At 48.3% G+C, this 23,982-nt stretch overlaps 1 protein-coding gene across 1 annotated transcript in view; it reads right to left on the bottom strand.

The window, feature by feature from the left end:
• LOC137434229 (trinucleotide repeat-containing gene 6C protein) overlaps positions 1–23,982 on the bottom strand; it is a 155,434-nt gene that overhangs the window by 41,800 nt on the left and 89,652 nt on the right. The window contains exons 11-18 of the mRNA XM_068127021.2: positions 20,292–20,417; positions 12,818–12,946; positions 11,500–11,586; positions 7,660–7,942; positions 3,585–3,773; positions 3,326–3,454; positions 3,076–3,183; positions 2,760–2,942 (exon numbers count right to left, since the gene is read on the bottom strand). Of these exons, the coding sequence (XP_067983122.1) occupies positions 2,760–2,942; positions 3,076–3,183; positions 3,326–3,454; positions 3,585–3,773; positions 7,660–7,942; positions 11,500–11,586; positions 12,818–12,946; positions 20,292–20,417 (1,234 nt within the window). The remainder of the gene's footprint in view (positions 1–2,759; positions 2,943–3,075; positions 3,184–3,325; positions 3,455–3,584; positions 3,774–7,659; positions 7,943–11,499; positions 11,587–12,817; positions 12,947–20,291; positions 20,418–23,982) is intronic.

A 23,982-nucleotide genomic window follows, 5' to 3' on the forward strand; every position in this document is an offset into this window, starting at 1 on the left:
CTATGAGGAGTTCAGAGAGGTCAGTAGGGGAGATTGGGGAGAACCGAGACAGGGGATGGCAGGACAAGGGGGGGCAGGTGGTTGGAGGGGGAGCGGGTGCGGCGGTGGTCAAGCTGTTGTAGATGTTGTCAATTTTGCGTTGGAAGAAAGAGAGGAAGGAGATGTAGTTGTCTACTGTGAATGACTGGGTGGTGGTGTTCAGGGGGCGGAGGAGTTTGTTTATTGTCGAGAAGAGTGCTTTTGGGTTTCCGGAGCCAGAGTGGATAATTTGAGAGTAGTAGGCGGAGCGGGCGTGGGAGAGGGCATCTTTGTAGTGTTGTAGGTGGTCCTTGTAGGCTTGGGAGTGAACTGTGAGACCCGTTTTATTGCTGAGTCTTTCAAGTTGGCGAGCACGAGTTTTCATCAGGCGGAGTTCAGGGGTAAACCAGGGAGCAGAATGGGTGAAAGAAACTGTTTTGGTTTTTACAGGCGCAAGCTGGTCAAGGCAGGAGGAGAGAGTGTGGTTGTAGTAGTCAGTGAGGTCGGAAGGGGTGTGGAGGTCAATGAAGGGAGAAGTGGACATTTTTTCAGAGAGGGTGGATGAGAATGAGGTAGGTGAAAGAGCGTTTAGCTTACGGAAGTTGATAGTGCGATAATGCCTTGGTGTTGGGGCGGGGATGTTGATGGTCAGAGTGATGGCTAAGTGGTCAGAGAGGGTGAGGTCGGAGCCAGAGAGATGGTGCAAATTTAATCCAGTGGAGCAGACAAGGTCCAAAATGTGACCACGGATATGGGTAGGAAAGTCGACATGTTGAGTGAGGTTAAAGCAGGTGAGTAAATCAGTGAAGTCAGTGGTTATTGTGGAGTCAGTGGAGTCCATGTGGATATTGAAATCACCAAGGAGGAGGATTGAGGGGGAGAGGGAACATAGCTGGGTTAGAAAGTAGGAGAAGTCAGACAGGAATGATGGGTGGGGTTTGGGAGGGCGGTAGACGACAGCCATGACTGACTGCGTGCGACCAGAGAGTTTAAAAGCCAGGTGTTCAAATGATGGAGCAGATGCGATGGAGATGAGGTTGGTCTTGATGTCTTGACGGTGGATAACGGCAATTCCACCACCTCGGCCCTCCGAGCGTGGTTTATTGACGTAGGAATATGCATTGGGTGTGGTGAGGTTGAGTGTGTAGTAGTCCAGAGGTTGTTGCCAGGTTTCGGTGAGACAGAGAAAGTCCAGTTTGTTATCCAGGATGTATTCGTTCAGGATGAGGCATTTGTTGTTGAGGGACCGGGTGTTGAACAGGGTGAGCTTGATGTTGTTTTGAACAGCAGGGATGAATTCAGGTGATTTAGCCAGGGTTCGTAGGCAGGAGGTGCGATCGTGTGCGTTGCTGTGACCAGGTGCGCTGGGACGAAGAGTGAGAGTGCGCTGAGCCGACCAGAGGACGGGATGGAGTGACCTGATTGCAAATAAACAAACTTACGACCGGAGCCACGGTGAATGTACCTGGGTCGTCGGAGGAGTCCATTTGATTTGATGGCAGAGATGCATGATGGGGTGGAGCGGGTATTGAGCAGAAGGTATATATACCATTACCATTTCTCCAGATATATACCAGCAGAAGGTATATAGAAGGTATATATATATACCAGAAGAAGATATACCATTTTTCCCAGTCATGGTTTCGAGTGTGTCGTGCGATATTGCCCCCGACACCCTTACGACCGAATTGTGACCTTTATTAGACGCATAACCCCATTTGCAATGCACGCTCACCTCCAAGCTGTCCAGCCTGGGTTTGAATCCCGACCCAGCTATAAATTGCCATTCTGGTGTTTCACAGGCAGGGTCATCAATGTGTGTCGTCCCTCGGATGGACGTTAAACTCGAGTAACGTCTGCCGGCATAAGTTGGTGGACATTAAAGATCCCACGATGTCTTTTGCAAAGAGTAGGCGAGCCATGAACGAATTCCAAATTCCTGCTCTAACCTTAATCAAACGTGAGGCCTGGGCAGCTGGTTCGTGAAAGACTTGGACCAAACTTCCTATGACCAACCTGACAAGAATGTGGGCATATTGTGGCTGGTAAAGAATAAGAATAGTAATGAGAAGAATATTAACCCACCGCCATCCGCATGATCCACCACCACCACCATGCCCTCTCTTGCCGCTACCTCCCCCCAACTCCCACTGCCCCCGTGGGAGGGTGCATCTAGTTTGTTTTTTTGTTTTCTACGAAAGACGAAAGATGCTTCTAGTTTTAGCCATTGCACACAAAGTCTTCTACGTTTAATGGCAGTTGGTGAGGAGAAAGTGGGACATGGAGTGGAAAGGGAAGATGAGGTCAGATGGCATGCTTGTGTCAACAGGAAGTAGAGCTGAAAGCTTTAGTTTATTACATTTTAATATTCAGGAAGTTTGGAGCAGTCTGTGTTGTTTGATGCAAAGGGGACAGTCTCCAGCTACAGTTCATACTAGGATATCTCTCTGCAACCTGGATTATTGGGCACGACTTCAAAAAGAGTCAAAAATGTTTTCTCCTGTTAAAATGTTTCAGAGATAAAAACAGGACTTATATTCCAGTGGCATCAGAAAGCTCCCCTTTATTAGGTGAAGGAAATTCTGGCTGGAGTGCAGCACACAGCAAACTTTTTGGTGTGAACTTAGGAAAGCCAGTGAGTATATATAATACAGATTACAGATGTTGGTGTGTCACATGTTTAATCGGATAATAAATGGGTGAACAGTTATTATACCTCACACAAAAAACCAGTGCATCACCTGTAAGGCCCAGAGAACCACCACTCCATGGTGAGCTTCCCTTGGGATTTGGAAGACCAGGGGGTGGTCGAGAGGGAGCTGTGCTGGTCTTTGCAGGAAGTGGTACCTTCCAAAGTTCATGGGCCAATGTGGTGGGTGCATGGCTGGTGGGCCAGGGCCTGGTCTTTAGCTCACCTGGCTTGCCTGGACAGAAGAACAATGAGGCAGAAAGTCAGCCAACCATGTGTATTGCGGGTCACTATTTTTTTCTGGCCGTGGCACTCCAATCAGAATTTTGGATGATAGAAAACAGCAAAACCAATTACGCATGGCTTACCGGCCACTGCGAGTGCGGTAGTCGGGCTCGTGTGACCGTATCCACCGGAGGCACTGTAGGACCAGGCACTAGAGGAAGGCAGCGCGGTGTTCAGGGAGGAAGTGTGCCCTGCAAAGGCATCAAACAGTTATACGATGGAATTGCATTCTGTAAAAAGGACAAGGAAGAAAGGCGGAAGTACTGTATTTGTAAACTAATTATTTTGGTCACAATCCAGACACCAGAGAACAAGTGGGCACACAAATGTTACCGGGACTCTTGTCACGTAAGAAGACGTCCCGCAGGGCTGAGGTGCCCAATACGCTGCCCGGGGTCATGTTTGGGTCATTTTCGGGGTCAATGCTTTGTAGACCACCCCACGGCTCACCCGGGCGGAATTCTAAAGGTGAGAAAAAAATGAAGACATCTATGTTGGGCAGAGAAAATCAATACTAATGGGAATGGATGTTGAGCAAGATAGCAACTCTTTGTTTTCAGTCCACTGTTGTAAACTAAGCCTTTTCACACACCTGGTGGCCAGCTGGTATTGCTGTTGGTCCCATTGGAAAGTTTATTGCCTGAAGGCTTGTCACGTGACCACGAGTCACCAACGGTGACGGAAGGCTCAGCAGGGGAAGGGCAATCATTAGGTAGCTCGTAGTGATTGAATGGGGCTTCATCCATGGAAGGTTTAGGCGGTGGTCCGACAGCAAGGGACCCTGTGGTAAGTGATGTTAGCTGTTAGGACGCATTGCTCAACTTGCTCGTCAAACTGACAATGGATATATTGACATTCTCAGATTTCACCTCAAACAACTATCAATTTTTATGTCTAAAATGTTCCTTGTAAATTCTCGATTTTTTTTCCCCGTTAAGCAGTCAGCTGGGACCCCATGTCCCCCTCTCCTCTCCTACTGTTTTAAAAGGGGATGCAAAGTACTGATATTATCTACGATACACGTTAGAAGTTCACAATGTATTATAAATTACTTGTACAGTGATTAAAACAAAAATATAGTCATAACCTCACAACAGAACCATTCGTTTTCTCTTAACTGCTTCACTGCTATGAAAGCATGTAATATGTGTGTGTGTGTGTGTGTGTGTGTGTGTGTGTGTGTGTGTGTGTGTGTGTGTGTGTGTGTGTGTGTGTCTATACACACACATATAAACGTCATTTCAATGTTGGCTGCCAAAGCCAGTCACAGGGCATCTTTTGTCAAGCAAAGTCCTTCTTTAGTACACCTGAAGGCCTACCCACTGAAAAGGCGTTCATCCATAGCTTGATGGAGTACTGCTGTGGAAACCAAGGCCTTCAAGATCATTGGATGCGATGCGATGAAGTTGAGTCTATGGGCCTATCACTTTGCCATCGCTGACAGGTCGGTGGTCTCTCTGTCTTATACCACCTCCTTTCTGGTCTTGCACCCTCTGCCCTCTCAGTGCTTTGTCCTCCCCAGGTACCTGCAGGGTGCACATGGTCCACCAGCAATCCTCTTCTGGTGAAACCACCTAAATCCAGGAAACCACCTCAATGCTCAACCTCCACTTATTTGTTCCTCTTTTTCCCACCTGTGGAATCAACGTCCACATTCTCCTCAATCTCATTCTTCCCTCCAGGTCTCCAAGACAGCTGTTCATCACCATCTCAGATCATCTCCCATCCAAAACCATGATATTTTCTACATCTGTTAATCCAACCCCCACTCCCTCTTCCCAAATTTTTTTTTTTTCCCCTTCTGTATTCATCTTGTTCACCCCTCGCTTTGTCCTCTACCCCTTATCCTTGCATGCATCCTGCATTTGTCCATCTGTATAATTTTGGCATTTCCCCCTTCTCTTTCCGCTGTTCCTATTGGTATTTCGACAAGCAGAACATTCACACCAAATGTAATGGAGGACACCAGGCATGGTCCGGGAGAGACAAGGTGACGGCATGGGGCGAGAACCAGCACACACCCATTTTGCTGGATCCAAGTTCGACAGAGGAGCCCAGGGTGCTTTGGAAGCAGTCGGGATTCCCTGAGGGCTGCAAGGTCCACTGCCTCAGCCGAGACTGAAGGAGGTCTTTGCCTCCGACGGACGCAGTCACCAAGTCCGCAACTCCCCCAGGCCCTGCCTGGGGTCCTCCTGTGATGCACATACGGTGTTCTGCTGGCAGGCCCATTGAGAGGGCGGGGCCAAATCCAAACAAAAGGACCTTATCTTGAGACGACCTTGTTCCTCCAGGTTCTACAGGCCCAATCCACTGCACCAATCTTTTCAGTTAAGGGCAAATCCATCAGTTCCATTCATGTTGTTCTGGGTGTTTTTTGCATTTGAAAGGGCCTGCTCAAGAGTGGAACACAAAACTGTTGTGGCCTTGCTGTAGGAGCGGTTTTATGTCATTATAAGGCAAAACCTTATGTTCTTGGCAATAATTTGTTCATAGTTTCCTTTTGCATCTTGAAAACAAACATCACTTTGGCTAGATCAAAAGCACTCCTCTTTTTCCCACATAATGCAAGGTCTAAGAAATGTTTTTTTTAACCAAATTCTGAATTTCAAGGAACCATTCAATATCAATTATAATATCTTGGGGACACACGGGCAGATTTAATCGTGATGCAATTTATTTTTTCTCATTTTGTAGTACAAAAGCAACTTGATGTACATGGGCCGATCAATTGTTTTCGTCTTGCTTTGTGAGCTGTCAGCAAAATTAAACAAAACATTTTCTATTTAAAATAAAAATTCAAACATTTATTTTATCCGACAATCGTTTTAGGACTATTTTAACCTGCAATTTATTTCCTTCTACGATTTATTTCCTTCTGTGTTAGGCCATTATCTTATTAATCAGCCCGTTGAAAGTAATAAATGAGGCAAATGGATACATGTTCGTTGGTGCAGTAGCATCTTGAATTTACAAGTTAAGACCTGCTGTAATAATTAGCACCCACAAAAAGAAAAAATATATACGAGTACATTTTAAAATTCCTCAAAGTGAGAGGAACTTGCACTGTACACATTTTAAGCCACGCCCATGTAGGACGTACAGGGTGATCCCCAAAAACATAGACCCCGGGAATAGTTTAATAACCTGCACAGTTCTCATTCAATCTTTTTCGTTTTTTTAGGAGGTCTAAACGGGGTTAAGGGAGAGTTTCTGCCAAGTTTCTTGAATCTGTGACATTCACACATCATGTTGTAGACACATGAAGAAAAGGCATTTTCTGTGGGAAACAATTTGCGGACAGATTCGTTCTTACGGACAAGATGCCTGTTCTGTGCACATTTTGCAATAAGGAAAGCACCCAGCAAGTCTCAAATTCAAAGGTTTGTGAAAATTTAGACAGCATGGCAGTCTTAAATAGGAATTCACCAAACAAAGGAGGCCACTCTCGCCGACCAATATCAGGAAGGTTACCTGCTAATATTACTGCCGTTCGTAGCTGACTCAGTCGAGAATCTCTTCCACACTGCTGTCAAGAGCTCAAAATCAGTAAAGGAAGCTCACGGATAATTCTGATAACAGCACATATGAGTCATGAATAACTTTGCTGGATGTGTGACCTTATGCATTGAGCTAAATGGTGCCATTTAAAGGATATCATCAAACATCGACGTCATCAGTAATTTCATTGTAACATTGTCAAATTTCTTTGTAAACAAATGAAATTTGCAGTGATATCTTGGTTTTGTATAAGTAATATGAACTGTAAATTTTGTTAAGTTTGATTGGATAATATTAAAAGTTTTTAAACCTTTCCCAAGGCCCACTTTTTTGGGGTCACCCTGTACATCGAAAAGTGCACACAACATCACGTAAGCATTAGTGGCACGAGACGAATGATCCAGAAGTTGCTCGGTCTAACCCGGGCAGCCCAAAACGATTCGAGAGGTGAGGGAAGGAAATTGAAATAAAAAGAATGGCAAACAGTGGAATTTGGCCATTATAAAGTTACTGCACAACATTGAACACACAACATTTATCTCCCATCCCAGTTACCTGGCAAATGCATTACAAGTAATCTGCAGCACTACAAAGACTTTACCCAAATGAGATTAGTAAATGCTTAAAGCTAAGTGCAGATCAATATGAAGCAAGTACAATGCCATCACCTAGCATCAGCATTATCGATTACATTTCCTTTTTTTTAAGTGCCGCAAAAGCTGATGACGCTCCGATGCACACGCAAGAATGATCATTTCATCGGCTTTGCAGCGTTTTGTTATTCGGGTTTAAACTCACACCTAGGAATAGCAGATCCATTAAAGAGGTGCCTGTTGCAAGAGGTAAATATTTCTACAGGGCATTGGATCACTATCCAAAAGGGTCAAATGGATTTTCACAAGAATAGATCAACACCAGTTTTGTAAAAAGAAGAAGAAGAAGAGGAGGAAAAAATGACGAGAGAACAACAAAAACAAGAATAAAGAAGATTTAAAAATGAATGTACCCAACCACTTTTTAAAGCCAAATAATGGAAGGAGCACTTCAGTGTTATATTGACTTTTCAATTAACCGAGCACTCATCCACACTGCCATGGAAGTGAAAGCAAACAGTACAAAAAACAAATAAGATGGTCACTCTACTGCACAAACACAAAAACACGACCCACCGACTGGGAAGCTTGGCGAGGTGGGTGATACAATGAGGCCATAACTCCCTTGTATCGGCAAGCCTGGCGTCAGGCCTGCCTCCTTGCCATCCATGGATACATCTGCAAGATGCACTTGGTGTGAAGAGGGGGGAAGTTTGCTGGATGCCGAGTGGTTGAGATGGTTGAAGTGGTTGGGGTGGTGAGCGCCATGCTGTGTTGGCTGGTGTTTGATGCCCAGAAGCTGTGCCAAATGGCGCTGGTGTTGCTGGATCTGTTGCTGCATGAAGATAGCACGAGCTGCCTGCATGACATACACGCAAAAAGCACTGAAGATAGGACCAATCAAGAAACAAGCAATGCTGGGTGCGCCAAACAATTATTTTTATTTAAATTATTCTTAAAACAAAGCAACTGGTGATGAAAAACAGAGCAAATTACTGTATCAGCGTGAATGCTTCGCTGACGGTAGTTGAACAACCTCACTTATAATACATGTTACAATACAGTAATACAGTTTATTGACGGTCAATACTTGCAACTTCTTATTCCAGAAACATTTTATTTACTACCAACAACCCAGCGTTAATTTTAGTAATACGCACACTTGTACACCAAAAAACGACATTTACCCTCGCCTGAGGAGAGGGTATTGCATTTGAGTCCGTTTGTCTGTTTGTTTGTCTGCACAGAACAAATATGATTTTCTCTGCAACCGTTGGTCCGATCGACAGGCAATTTTCACCATAGGTGCACATCCTCCTGTATAATGTTTCAATGATAATTATGACGTCATAGGTCACGTGGTTCGGCCGCCATCTTGGAAAAACCGAAAAACTTTGCACCTGTATATCTCCGAAAGCGCTGAATAAAAAAAATTGAGACATGGCTCATTGTAAAGAACTCTCCATGGGGAATAAAATGTTAATGATGATGTCATAGGTGCCTCCATTATGACGTCATAATTCGACAAGTACAAAACTTGATCCGATCAAGATGAAATTTCTTGAGCGTCACACGTAGGCATGAATTGGTGGAGTAAAAAAAAAAATGACATCATCGGTCACGTGGTTCGGCCGCCATATTTGTTTGAACACAAAAGCCTTAAAAACCACTGAAAATACATCCTGGCGAGGGTTTGCAATCTCGGATTGCTCTTTTTCTTGTTGTGAATTTGTTTTATGTTCCCAGGGATCAGATGTTAAGTAGTATTTTGTTTTCCAAGCTGCAAAATGCATCAGATTTGCTCTCATGTATGATTTGTAATGGTGAACAAAAGTAATAATCAGGAAAAAACGTGTTATTTATACATCTCACGAGGTTACTTTATTATTATTATTATTATTATTATTATTATGTAGTATTAAGAAACATAGGCTTATTAGTTACAGCTTGTTAACAGTTATCAGAAGTGGTTTCTGAAATAATACACCGCTTCGAATCGAGTCATGAATAATACACTGCCGTAAAGGCCTAGCCTAGCACTAAACGTAAATCTATAATGACTTCTCAGACGTAATGCCGCCTTACTACACCGCCATCTTCCTAAATCTGTCGCCCCTATGCTGAGCATCTAGCATTCAGCCCGTCGCCTTCTGACGTCAGAGAGAGTCAGATATATGGGTTATGGTGTTCAACTGCCATCAGCGAAGTGAAGGGACGGGTTAAGTGCTGGACGCCGCCGGCATGACCGTAGAGGCCAAGCCTAGTGCTAGATGTAATGCCATCCCAGCGAAAAGAGTGTGACAGACATAGAAATCCGGCTGCATTAATATATAGATTACATTATATTACATGGAGTCCCGGGTTTACAAACACAATGTGTTCCTGAAAATGTGTTCCTAAGCTAGATGAAAAATACCCTTTAAATACATGTAATACGTGATTAATTGGTTCCTGAACACAAAGCCCTTTTTCTTTTCTTTTTTTTTGACATAAAACGCTATTTTCCAGTTATCTACTTTTAAAATAAGAAATGAATAAATTGATGCCATAAATACATACAGTAAAACAGCAATACTAATAATTATTATTGGGTAAAATGCCAGGGGCATAGAAAAGGCCCCTTCATATAAGGGTATGTGCCATGTGGCAAAGTATAGAAAAAAGGGACATTCCATAGCTTGTAGAAAATGTCAAAAAATACAAAATAAGGGGCATTCAAAAAATATCGTGTGCATGCTGGACTACCCCTGTGTTCTGAGGAGGAACCAAGTAATGCTCGAGAAAAGTTCATAAAATGGCATAACGATGAAAAATTGACGAAACGCCCTGAAACTCGAACTTGTTCCGTAACTTATCAAAATAAAGACAAGTGCCAAGTTTCAGTTGAATATGTTGAACGGCATGGGAAAGAGGTCTGAAAAGCCACAGGTGTGACGGACAGACAGCAAACCTGTAGTCCCCTCCAGTGAAACCGGTAGAGAGACTAAATAGGACAACGGATTTTCTCAAGAGAGAGAGAGACAGAGACAGATAGAGAGAGAGATAGAGAGATAGAGAGATAGGGAGACAGGGAGACAGGGAGACAGAGAGACAGAGAGACAGAGAGACAGAGAGAGAGAGAGAGAGAGAGAGAGAGAGAGAGAGAGAGAGAGAGAGAGAGAGAGAGAGAGACAGAGAGACAGAGAGACAGAGAGACAGAGAGACAGGGAGACAGAGACAGAGAGACAGAGACAGAGAGACAGAGAGACAGAGAGACAGAGAGACAGAGAGAGAGACAGAGACAGAGACAGAGAGAGAGAGAGACAGAGAGAGAGAGAGAGAGAGAGAGAGACAGAGACAGAGACACAGAGAGACAGAGAGACAGAGAGACAGAGACAGAGACAGAGAGAGAGAGAGAGAGAGAGAGAGAGAGAGAGAGAGAGAGAGAGAGAGAGGACTCGGTCTCTTGTTTTTAAAAAGGCTCACACCAAAAACAAAAACGTCGCTCAACCACCTTCCCATGGTCATTCGTATCAGCATTTGGTCGATAAAATTTGTTGTCCTTGTAACTATTACCTCGGTGGTGGTGGTGGTGGATCATGTAGATGGCGGTGGGTTAATATTCTTCTCATTAATATTCTTCTTCTTTACCAGCCACAATATGCCCACATATGTGGATGGAGGTTATGTTTTCACCCCGGTCTGTCCGTTCGTTTGTCCGTTTGTGAACAAAATATCTCAAAAAGTTGTGGACGGATTCGGACGAAATTTGGCAGAGATGTAGTGTATGTGACAAGGACGATTAGATTTTGGTGACGATCCGGGTTGAGACCTGGCTGCGATAATTTTTTAAGTGATTCTTCACCATTGGGATATAGGGCCAAACACTATACATAGCAGGATATCTCAAAAAGTTGTGGAAGGATTTGGACGTAACTTGGTACACCGGTATGGTGTCTGACAAGGACGATTCAATTCGATTTTGGGGAAGATCTGAATATGGATTCGGATATGATAATTATTTAATTTTTTACGTGATTTTTCACCATTGGGAGATAGGGCCAAAATGATATATAGCAGGATATCCCAAAAGGTTATGGATGGATTTGGACGAAACTTGTTGGACAGGTTGTGTGTGACAAGGAAGAATCGATTCAATTTTGGTGAAGATTCGGTTCCGGTTGCAACTAGTAGAATTTAAAGTGATTCTTCACCATTGAGTGATATGGTCAACCAGGCAGAGGTATGCTCTCTACTGAGTGCCATTCTAGTTAAATTACATAATTTACACCTTCCAGATAAAGCAACATACATAGGTTTCAGATAAAATGTCCTCTTGTGTAGCAGTCTGGTCAGGTAATGTTATCCATTTTGTTAAAGACTCCTGCAGAATCAGAAAGAAATTTCAAATTAAAGTCTGAGAGTTCCCTCGGCTACCTGCTGCTCATGCTGGTGCCTGGCTGCAGCAGATGCGGGCCGAGTCTGCTGTTGCATCTGCTGCTGAAGCAGTGTCCGCTGGTATGCCTGGACATGAGATGAAGAAGGGAAACAGGTATAGATCTTTGGAGCCAGATAATGCCTAAACGTGTAGTTCATGTGGTCAACAGCAGCCATTTCAAAGTCATCTACACACCTGTAATCTGTGGCAACGTTTGGGACCTAGTATAAAACTGCATTTTTAATATCATCAGGAAGAGAACTTTATAAAATGAAAAGAATTACACATGTGCTTTGCACATATTATAGTTAACAAGAGACGTCCGTATAGGAGTGGCCTCTACGGACGTCTTGTGATCAGATGTCAATAAGTTGTACTCAGACCTCTCTCAACTTGGCATAATTGATGCAGAATGACTGGATGTCAGCAGAACTGATTACTTCATCATATGTGAACAGAATAGAAACATCAGAGGAACTGGTAGAGAACAAACAATTACCAAGGAAATAATGTTCATAAGTTTATTTGTGTACAACAACTGGCATGCTGGTTGAATTATTGTTAAGAGAGTGGTTGTATCAATGATGCAGTACCACCTGCAGGTTAAGGCAGGAATGTGGCAATTTGGCCAGGGTGAGGCATTAACTCGCTTACCATTCATCAAAAGGGCTGGCCGGATAGCCTAGAAGTGCGCACACTCGCTTCTAGGCTGTCTAGCCTGGGTTCGAATCTCAAACCAGCAATAAACTGTCATCTCAGTGTTTCTCAGGTAGGATGATTCATCAATGTGTGTGTCGTCCCTTGGATGGACGTTAAAACGTGAGTCCTGTCTGCCGGCATTAGTCGGTAGACATTAAAGATCCCATGGTGCCCTTTGTGAAGAGTATGCAAGTATTCGCCGGCACCATCAGCAAATTCCAAATTCCTGCCCTAACCAGCAGGGGGCACTGCATCAGCAGCACAGCCACACTCCCAGCAATGATGCAAACCAACACCTTCGTCTCCATCACAATCATTCATTTGAATGATGAAGATTCATCAAAAGACATTGGGAATTTTCATATCCACCAGCAACCAGTGCTCGTATCTGGGTTCCAAGCTTAGCACGATATCCAACAGAAGGTGCACTTTTTGCCCTGCCTGCGAAGCACCAGTCTGGCAGTGTATAGTCGGTTTAAGAATATAAACCAGACGAGAGAGGTCAAAGACAAGCAAAGTGCCCTACCTCTGTACCATTCAGTTGAACAAAACAGTAAATAAACAAACAAAGGCAAACCTAAATAAATCTGTAACACTGGAGGTGAGACAGCAACATACCATCTGCAACTGGCTGAGCTGGTTGAGAGCGTTGAGCTGTTGTGGGGTCATCTGTGGCTGAATAAGGGCCAGCAAAGCGGGATTCAGGCCACCATTCTTGGCAGCACCCTGTAGCAGCTGTGCCTGCAGCTGAATGCACAGTGAGGAACATACCAAAGCTTATTGCAACGTAGTAGCAATAGCACCAATAAAAAAACCCACCCGAGCACTTGCATGTCTAATCACAAGACAAGGCCAACAAAGCATGGTCTGAAAAAGTGAAAAACCACAAGTGGGCAAGTCTTAACTGTATGGGGGATCATTCAGAACTTAACACATGTCCGCTGGTCTAGTAAAGGTCACAGTTCCCGTGAATGTGAGCATTATTGTTTACAGTCATGCCCGAGACTTCTGGCCAGAAGTCTGCACATTGCTAGTCTTATTCCATTGCACAATAAGTCACCGTAGCACTATGCATGCATATTATTCCAAATGCTGTGCAGATCCAACCTTCCAGGTCGCAAAACACTATTATTCCATTGTTTGTGTTATTCCATTGCACAAGAAGTCACCGAAGCACTATGCATTGATGGTTTCTCCACGTTCAAGAAATTCTGTGCAGATCAAACCTTCCAGGTCACAAAACACGATTCCCAAACTTTCTTGCTGATGGCTGAACCTTGACTTTTTGGTGGCGAGGACAAACAACGGTCACCAAAATATTCCGGGGCTTTATTTGACTGTGGCGTAATATGGTGGGCCCAAATATCATCCCGTCACAATCTTTTTCAAGCTGTTTCTCCCTCAAGTATCATTCCATGAACTCTGGTGCAATGGCCAGGTGAGTTGTTTTTTTGATCAAACACGAGACCCTTTTAGCACGAGACCCTTATTGAATTTCAAGAGAATGAACGGTTGTTTCTACCTTTGAAACATGAACATCCAATTCTCCTGTATCATCATGGATTGTAAGACCTATCGAATGAAAGCAGTAGCAATTGGAAGCATGTGAGTATACTTGAGATTTCACAGCATTAATTAATTCATGGCTGTTTCTTGCACTCATTAAAGCAAACAAATACAAAATTTAGTCATCCATCTGATCAAACCTTGCATGATTTATTGTGCATTGCAGATGACTCGATCTTCTTCTGCATAATCTACGTAATGAAGGAACTGCGCTCCAACGCGAGTCGAAAGAATTGACGCGACCAAAGACGGAATTCGTCCGAGTTGCTTTATTGAAACAAAACAGCTCAGGTATTCTGACAAGCCCGTTTTTCGGGCAACAATATATATACACATTTATGTCGGGAAGTTTGCCCGGCAAAAGCTATACCGGGCATGCCCGGGTATCAAGGGCGAGCCTTGGAAAGGCGAGTCTGGACCTGCCCGGGCGTGTTTGGCTGCGGCCTGGCAAGTCGAGGCTGGGCGTGCCCGGGCGCTCTGGGCGAGCACTGGAAAGGCGATAGCGGGCATGCCCGGACGCTCTGGGCGAGCCCTGGAAAGGCGATAGCGGGCATGCCCGGACGCTCTGGGCGTGCCCTGGAAAGGCGATAGCGGGCATGCCCGGACGCTCTGGGCGAGCCCTGGAAAGGCGATAGCGGGCATGCCCGGACGCTCTGGGCGAGCCCTGGAAAGGCGAGAGCGGGCATGCCCGGGAAAGACGAGACCGGGCGTGCCCGAGAGGTTCGGGCGTGACCGGGAACAGTGAGTCCGGGCATGCCCGGGAGAGGCGCGTCTGGCCGTGTTCTGGCCGGTGCAAGGCGATTATGTACATCCAGCGGTAACCGCTACACACGCCCCTCCAGAATCGACCTGCACCGGCAGGGTCAATTTAAGGGGGGTCCGGATGACCCGGCCGAAGCGACCCCTGGAGGGTCGTGGGGAGGGGTCTGACGTGGTGGTGGGTGGTCGAGCGGGGGGAACTGTGGACGGGGGGCGGCCTCGCCGCGGAGGAAGGGCCAACGGTGGTGGTCGGTCGACGTCCATGTGCGCCGGTTTGAGGCGGTCCACAGAAATCCGGTCCGGCCGGCCGCCGAAGTCGACGATGAAAGACTTGTCGCCCCGTCGCAGGACCCGGAAGGGCCCGTCGTACGGCGGCCGGAGTGGCCCCCGGTGCGCGTCATGACGCAAAAAGACGTACTCCGCTGTGCGAAGCGCCGGGGGGACGTAGGACTGGGGGCCACCGTGGCGGGACGTCGGCACGGGGGCAAATCGTCGGGCGGCCTCCTGGAGGTCCGAGCGCTGGCGAGCGGCGGACCAGGGACTGGTAGCGTCAGGCACGAATTCGCCCGGGACGCGGAGTGGCTGGCCGTAGACGAGCTCGGCGGCGGACGCCTGGAGGTCTTCCTTGGGGGCCGTGCGAAGGCCCAAAAGGACCCACGGCAGCCGGTCGGCCCAACCGTCGTCCTGAAGGCCGGCCATGAGTGCGGCCTTCATGGAGCGGTGAAACCGCTCGCACAACCCATTGGCTTGGGGGTGGTAGGCCGTGGTGCGGTGCAGCGTGACCCCCAACGAACGGGCGACCGCGCCCCAAAGCTCAGACGTGAACTGTGGGCCGCGGTCGGACGAGATGTCCGCTGGTGTGCCGAAGCGCGCGACCCAGGTGGCGATGAACGCCTGCGCCACGTCGGCGGTGGTGGTGGAGGTGAGGGGCACGGCCTCCGGCCACCTGGTGCTCCTGTCCACCATGGTGAGCAGGTGGGTGAACCCCCGCGAGGGGGGCAGGGGACCCACCAGGTCCACGTGGACGTGGTCGAAACGCCGTTCAGGCACGGCGAAAGGTGCCAGCGGGGCCTGGGTGTGGCGGTGGACCTTGGCTCGCTGGCAGGCCGTGCAGGCGTTGGCCCAGTCGCGGATGTTTCGTCGAAGGCCGTGCCAGACGAAACGCGCCGACACCAGCTTCTGAGAAGCTTTCCGGCCCGGGTGAGAAAGGCCGTGGATGGAGGCGAAGATGCGGCGCTGCCAGGAAACGGGCACGATGGGGCGAGGCTGGCCCTGGGAGACGTCGCAGAGCAGGACGGTGCCCGCGAAGGGGATGTCGGCCAGGCGGAGGCCCGTGTCCGCCACGCGGAGTGCCTGCACCGAGGCGTCGGTGGTCTGGTCGGCCGCCATGAGCGTGAAGTCCACGCCGAGGTGGACCGCGTTCGCGCTGGCCCGCGAAAGGCAGTCGGCCACGGCGTTGTCTTTGCCGGCGACGTGCTGGATGTCCGTGGTGAACTCCGACACGGCGGAGAGGTGGCGCTGCTGGCGGGCCGACCACGGCTCCGTGACCTTAGCCATTGCGTAGACCAACGGCTTGTGGTCGACGAAAGCCGTGAACGGGCGGCCCTCCAGGAGGTGTCGGAAATGGCGAACGGCCAGGAATAGCCCGAGCAGCTCGCGGTCGAACGTGCTGTAGTTTAACTCGTTCGGCCGGAGTTGCCGGCTGAAAAATGCGAGTGGCTGCCAAACCCCGTCCACCCATTGCTCATGGACGGCGCCCACCGCGTAGTTGGAGGCGTCCGTAGTGAGGGCGATGGGCGCGTTGAGCACCGGGTGAGCCAGCAGCGTTGCGTCGGCGAGGGCCCGTTTGGCACTGGCGAAGGCCGCGTCCATGGCCGCGGACCAAACAATGTCATGCTTGGCCGGCTTGCCCCGGAGGGCCTCGTAAAGGGGCCGCATGAGCTGAGCAGCGCGGGGCACGAATCGGTGATAAAAATTCACCATGCCGAGGAACTCTTGGAGGGCCTTGATGGAACGGGGACGCGGGAACGTGGTGATGGCCTCGACCTTGGTCGGCAGCGGCACGGCCCCGGTCTTGGTGATGCGGTGGCCCAAAAAGTCAACGGTCGTCGCGCCGAAGTGGCATTTGACCGGGTTGACAATTAAGCCGTGCTCGCTGAGGTGACCGAACAGTGTTCGGAGGTGGAGGAGGTGCTCGGCGCGGGACGTGCTGGCGACGAGGATGTCGTCCAGATAGACGAAAAGAAACGGCAGGTCGCGCAGCACGCCGTCCATCAAGCGCTGGAACGCCTGGGCCGCGTTCTTGAGGCCAAATGGCATCCGCAAAAATTCGAACAGGCCGAACGGCGTGATGACGGCCGTCTTCGGGACGTCGGCCGCCCGGACAGGTACCTGGTGGTAGCCCCGTATCAGGTCAATTTTCGAAAAGATGACCCGTCCCGCCAAACGGGCGGAAAAGTCCTGAATATGCGGGATCGGGTACCTGTCGGGGGTGGTAGCGTCATTGAGACGGCGGTAGTCGCCACACGGGCACCATCCACCCCCCGGCTTTGGCACGATGTGCAGTGGCGAGGCCCACGCGCTATCGGAGCGCCGCACGATGCCGAGGTGCTCCAACGCGTCGAATTCGGCCTTTGCCACGGCGAGCTTGGCTGGGTCGAGGCGGCGGGCCCTGGCGTCGACCGGCGGGCCCGTAGTGGGTATGTGGTGCTCGATCCCGTGCCGCACCGCGACGGCCGAAAACGTCGGCCGCGTGAGGGCCGGGAATACCACGAGCAGGCGCGCGAACTCGTTCGTTGCCGGGAGGGCGCACGCCAGTTCGGTCGGCGCGGAGCTGCTCATTGTGCACGCCAGGGAGCTGAAGGTCTCGGCGTGGACAAGGCGACGTCGTTTGACGTCGACCAGCAGCCCGTGCGCGCAGAGGAAGTCGGCGCCCAGCAAAGCCACGGGGACGCTGGCGGTAACAAAAGTCCATTGAAAGCGCTGGCTGCCGAAGCAGAGGGTGACGACGCGTGGGCTGAAAGTGCGTATGGCCGAGCCATTAGCAGCGACCAAAGAGGGGCCGCAAACTGCGTCCAGCCTGTCCTGCTCGGAGGCAGGTATGACGCTCAGTTGGGCGCCGGTGTCGCACAGGAAACGCCGTCCAGACGCTTTGTCCCGAATAAACAGCAAGTTGCCCGAGTGGCCGGCGCTGATGGCTGGGAATGAACGCCGGCCCGGCCATTTCCCGACCTGCCGAAAGTGCACGGGGGCCGGCACGTCCGAGCCTTGTGTCCGAACCTGGCGTGGTAATAACACCACGCCCGGTCAGGTGGAGGCCCCGGCCGTCGTGTCGGAAGCGGGCGGTGCGGCGTGGCGGCCGCCAGTTGCACCGGCAGTTCGGCCTCCAACCGCGCAGGGCGCTCGGGCGTCGCCTCGGACGGCGGCGGGCTCCAGGTAACCGCGCCGATGTGCTGGCCCGCCGAGGAGATCTTATCGGCTTCCCTGGCGAGGGCGCGGGAATCCGTGATCAACGTGCCAGCCAGGGCGAGGCGTACCGGGTTAGGCAGCTGACGGAGGAACAGCTCCCGGAACAGGAATGCCGGAGAGTGCTCGCCGAGCAACGAGAGCATATAGTCCATGCGCTCGGACGGGCGCGTGTCGCCGAGCTCGGGCAGGTCAAGCAGGCGCCGTGTGCGTTCTGCCGGTGAGAGGGCGAAAGCGCCGAGGAGGAGCGTCTTCAGCACGTCGTATTTGTCAGCAGCCGGCGGGTGCTGGAGGAGGCTCAAGGCGCGGGCCGCGGTGGCGGAACCGAGCGCCGCCACAACATGGTGGAAGCGGGTGTCGTCCGCGGTGATGCCTCGCAGGGCGAACTGGGAGTCCGCCTGGGCGAACCAAACAGCCGCGTGAGTCTCCCAGAAGGTAGGCAGTTTAAGCGTCACTGCTGTATCCATGTCGGTAGGTCACCAATGAAGGAACTGCGCTCCAACGCGAGTCGAAAGAATTGACGCGACCAAAGACAGAATTCGTCCGAGTTTGCTTTATTGAAACAAAACAGCTCAGGTATTCTGACAAGCCCGTTTTTCGGGCAACAATATATATACACATTTATGTCGGGAAGTTTGCCCGGCAAAAGCTATACCGGGCATGCCCGGGTATCAAGGGCGAGCCTTGGAAAGGCGAGTCTGGACCTGCCCGGGCGTGTTTGGCTGCGGCCTGGCAAGTCGAGGCTGGGCGTGCCCGGGCGCTCTGGGCGAGCACTGGAAAGGCGATAGCGGGCATGCCCGGACGCTCTGGGCGAGCCCTGGAAAGGCGATAGCGGGCATGCCCGGACGCTCTGGGCGTGCCCTGGAAAGGCGATAGCGGGCATGCCCGGACGCTCTGGGCGAGCCCTGGAAAGGCGATAGCGGGCATGCCCGGACGCTCTGGGCGAGCCCTGGAAAGGCGAGAGCGGGCATGCCCGGGAAAGACGAGACCGGGCGTGCCCGGGAGGTTCGGGCGTGCCCGGGAACAGTGAGTCCGGGCATGCCCGGGAGAGGCGCGTCTGGCCGTGTTCTGGCCGGTGCAAGGCGATTATGTACATCCAGCGGTAACCGCTACAGTAATGTGATACATATATATTCCCAGTATACTATACTTAGTTGGCCACCATATTTTACTTTTTTTATTGGCATTGACCTGCATTGGTGTTGATTCCTGTAAAATCTGCTTGTGGTACATCATATAGATTCAATATTCACCTACATTCATTCGTTCATCTTTTTCTCCACATATGGAACCAACTTTCTCATTCTTTTCAATCTCATTCTTCCATGCAGGTCTTCCAGACCAGCAATCAATTGTTGTTCGCCAGCAATCCAAAACTATGGTCTTTCCTACCCCAGTTAACCACCTCTCCTCATGGAAACATCTCCAGGTTTTTTTTTTCTTGCCGAGAGTGTTTCTGTATCAATCTTATCCACCCCCTATGATGTATGATTGGAATGATGCCGTTTGGAATGAAAAAAAGAGATATTTAGTTTAAATGAATGAGGAAATGATGTGAGGGTTTCTACTTTCTAACAGTGACAATCACGGGTTCGCCATACGCTGATTCGCCATTGACTGGGGATAGAACCATTCAGACAGGCTACGTTTTTCGTGCAAGTCCTTCATGAACCTGCTGCCAGTGCCTGATGTTCGACTGAAGGTGCCACAGGAATGTGGAATTTATTGGTTCATCGTTTCCCATTCGCGAGTGAGTGAGTGTGAGTGAGTGTGACAGAGAGACAGAGGTAAAGGAAGATAAAAGACAGATAAGTAGAAGAGAGACAATATCAAATGCTTCTAACTCGCATTATGGTCTGCAAAATGATTTTCAGAGGGCACATGACATTCGACCTGTTCAATCTAAAATTGAATCAGTTCATCTTTGTATTACAGTCCATAAATGTGTCAAGCATGGTTGAAATGTCTTGAGTGGTTTCTACATTATTGCAATAACACAGATCTTCAATTAAAGGGCACTTGACCTTCGGCCTTTGACCTTTTGAACCTAAAATTTAAACAGTTAATCTTTCTATAACGGTCCATAGCTATGCAAGGTTTGCTCAAAAGCCCTTTAGCAGTTCACAAGTTATTCATCTTTGCATCATAATACATTTTGTACCAAATTTGGTAGAAATCCCTTCAGTGGTTCACAAATGATCGTGTTAACAAAAATCGATCAGGACGAATAGACAGACAAATATAAAACATAATGCCTATGATGGCTACGCCATTAAAAAAAAATCTATCAATTCAGTATTACCTGTGATGGGATAAACTGTGGGGGATTTTGTGCTCTGAGCCCTGGCTGGGGTAAGCCAAGACCTTGGGGTTGAAGGAAGCGGGAGCAAGGACCAACTCCACCTCCCATTGCTCCTAGGCCTCCATTCTGAAATGTATGCATGCAAACACATGTACAGAAACGAGCACACACACAATCAAATATTGTTTCATGACCATGCTTGGAAATAAATCACTTAGGTATTACTTAGTGCGAAATGGGGGCTTGGCTTATGGATTGGGTCTCGTCCGTGCGTGCGTGCGTGCGTGCACAGCCATATCTCGGAGATGTATGGACCGATTTTGTTCATACTTGGCACAGACAATACATGATGGTATACAAAAGGCATCATTTTGTTTCACGTTGCAATCAAAGATGTCTGACTGTCGGCCATTTTAGGTGTAAAAAACTTGATGTTGAACAAAAGACTTCCTCAACCATTTATCGGACATGCATTTACCGATCTTGTCCAAACTTATTAACAATGAAAAGTGTGTGAATTTACTTAAATGTGATGGATTTAATGTGGGCAAAGGAACCTAACTCCCCACAACCCTATTTATATTAATTCTTACGAGACAAATTGATTCATTTAACAGCGTTTCAATGAACGTCGTGCTTTCAAGAACGTATCATCCACCACGTTATCCGAGGACCAAGTGTACGTATTCAGTTACCCTAAATAAACTACACTCGGCTCACCATTTTAAAAGCATCATGGAGATCATAAGCCTTGTGGACTGTTACCCCACATCTGCTACATTAAGGTGGTGGCACATCTATTTATTCAGACCAGGAGTTAGAAAGATCTGTGCCCCCACAACTTCTAGTTTAGAGAATGTGTGGGACATCCCAAAGCCAAATCTTCTCGTGTGTGTGTGTGTGTGTGTGTGTGTGTGTGTGTGTGTGTGTGTGTGTGTGTCAGGGGTTCCACTGGTGTGTGTGTGTCAGGGGTTCCACTGGTGTGTGTGTGTGTCAGGGGTTCCACTGGTGTGTGTGTGTGTCAGGGGTTCCACTGGTGTGTGTGTGTGTGTGTGTGTGTGTGTGTGTCAGGTGTTCCACTGGTGTGTGTGTGTGTCAGGGGTTCCACTGGTGTGTGTGTGTGTCAGGGGTTCCACTGGTGTGTGTGTGTGTCAGGGGTTCCACTGGTGTGTGTGTGTGTGTGTGTGTGTGTGTGTCAGGTGTTCCACTGGTGTGTGTGTGTGTGTGTGTGTGTGTGTGTGTGTGTGTGTGTGTGTGTGTGTCAGGGGTTCCACTGGTGTGTGTGTGTGTGTGTGTCAGGGGTTCCACTGGTGTGTGTGTGTGTGTATCAGGGGTTCCACTGGTGTGTGTGTGTGTCAGGGGTTCCACTGGTGTGTGTGTGTGTGTGTGTGTCAGGGGTTCCACTGGTGTGTGTGTGTGTGTGTGTGTGTGTCAGGGGTTCCACTGGTGTGTGTGTGTGTCAGGGGTTCCACTGGTGTGTGTGTGTGTGCGTGTGTCAGGGTTCCACTGGTGTGTGTGTGTGTGTGTGCATGTGTGTGTGTGTGTGTGTGTGTGTGTTAATAATTAAAAATGAAATGAAGAAATATCTAATTTGCAGAAGTATTCAACCCATGAGTCAATACTTCATGGAGGCACATTTGGAAGCGATTACAGCTTCGAGTCTTCTTGGGTATGTCTGTATCAGCTTTGCACATCTGGATTTGGGGAGCTTCTCTCATTCTTCCTTGCAGATTTGCTCAAACTCTGTCAAGTTGGATGGGGAGCGTCAGTGAACAGCAATCTTCAAGTCTTTCCATAGATTCTCAATGGGATTCAAGTCTGGGCTTTGGCTGGGCCACTCAAGGACTTCACGTTCTTGTTCTGAAGCCATTCCAGTGTTGCTTTGGCTGTATGCTTGGGGTCATTGTCCTGTTGGAACGTAAATTGGAATGCCGCAGTCCAAGGCCTTTTGCACTCTGAGGCAGGTTCTCCTCAAGGATTTGCCTGTATTTGGCTCCATTCATTGTTCCCTCTGTTCCCTCTATCCTTACATATCTCCCAGTCCCTGCTGTTGAAAATCATCCCCATAGCATGATGCTGCCATCACCATGCTTCACTGTTGGGATGGTGTTAGATTGGTGATGAGCAATGCTCGGTTTCTGCCAGATGTAGCACTTTGAATTCAGGCTAAAGATTCAATTTTAACCTCATCAACCCACAGAATATTTTGCCTCATGCTCTCGGATTCTTTCACGTGCCTTTTTGCCAACTCAAAGTGCGCCGTCATGTGCCTTTTTCTCAGGAGTGGCTTCTGTCTGGCCACTCTCCCATAAAGTCTAGATTTATGAAGTGCTGCAGAGACTTGTACTTCTGCCAGGTTCTCCCTGCAGGGACTGAAGAAATTGTTTTATACCCTTCCCCAGATCTATGCCTTCTCACAATTCTATCTTGGAGTTCTAGACAGTACCTTGGACTTCATGGTAGAGTTTTTGCTCCGACATGCACTGCCAACTGTGGGACCTTATAGAGAAAGGTGTGTTTCTTTTTAAATCATGTCCAATCAATTAAATTGGCCACAGGTGGACTCCAATCAAGTTGCCGAGACATGTCAATGATGACTAAAGGAAATTGGATGCACTTGAGCGCAATTTAGTGTGTCATAGTAAAGGGATTGAATACTTATTGAGTCGAGACATTTCAGGTTTTCATCTATATATATAAAAGAAAGTTTTTGTTTGTTTGTTTTTTGTTTGTCTGCACACGCTAATCTCCTGAATGGTGAAAGATAGGAGGGCACCTCTGAAACAAAAAATGTCGGGACAGGCCCTGGGAAGGTTATAGGCTAGGTGGCGAGGCCGGGCGAGGCCGGTCGAGGCCGCGTCGGCCGGGCTGGGCCCATTTCACAATAAATCTCCTTCTTCTTTCAAAATTCTCTTGAAGTACAACTTATGCACTTAATAGGAATATCTGACTCATTGCAACACATACTTTCAAAATTCTCTCTTGCGGGGCCCGACAGAAGAAAGAACAAGGAATCGTTGAGCACTAACTGATACTGGGCTCGCGTCAGACCTATGTACAGAAGATTACATTTATTCAAAAAGAACCCGGGCAACGCCAGGTGCATTCAGCTAGTTTTTAATAATTTTGTAAAAAATTCTAAAGAAAATTTCCATTTTGACCGTATAGGGTATGATGTATAGATCGGTAACAACAACAAAAAAAATCTCAATTTAGTCCATTTTAAATTGCAGGCTGCAACACAACAAAATGTGAAAAAGTCAAGGGGGTGTGAATACTTTCTGAAGGCACTGTATATATGTATTATGTGTGTATATACACACATTATATATATATATATATATATATATATATATATATATATATATATATATATATATATATATATATATATATATATATATATATATATATATTGTAATGGTGTGGTCGCTGGATTTGTACCAGTGGCCTGATCCCAACCAATGTAACGGTAACAATGATCTAATCAATGTAACCCAAACGAACTAAATTTAAGAAACTAGGGCGTGCCCGTACGTGGGTGCAAAAAAACATGCGTGCAAACAACAACAACAAAAAAAAACTTTGAAACCACGTGGCAGTAACGACCACAGAACCCCCCCCCCCTCTATTTACATGAAATGGTTTGGTCCATTCGCAAAGCCAAAGCGAACGGCTTGCGAGTACGGTA

This window comes from Myxine glutinosa, chromosome 10 (genome assembly GCF_964187855.1).
Source record: "Myxine glutinosa chromosome 10, kmMyxGlut1.1, whole genome shotgun sequence".
In the NCBI taxonomy this organism is placed as follows: domain Eukaryota; kingdom Metazoa; phylum Chordata; class Myxini; order Myxiniformes; family Myxinidae; genus Myxine; species Myxine glutinosa.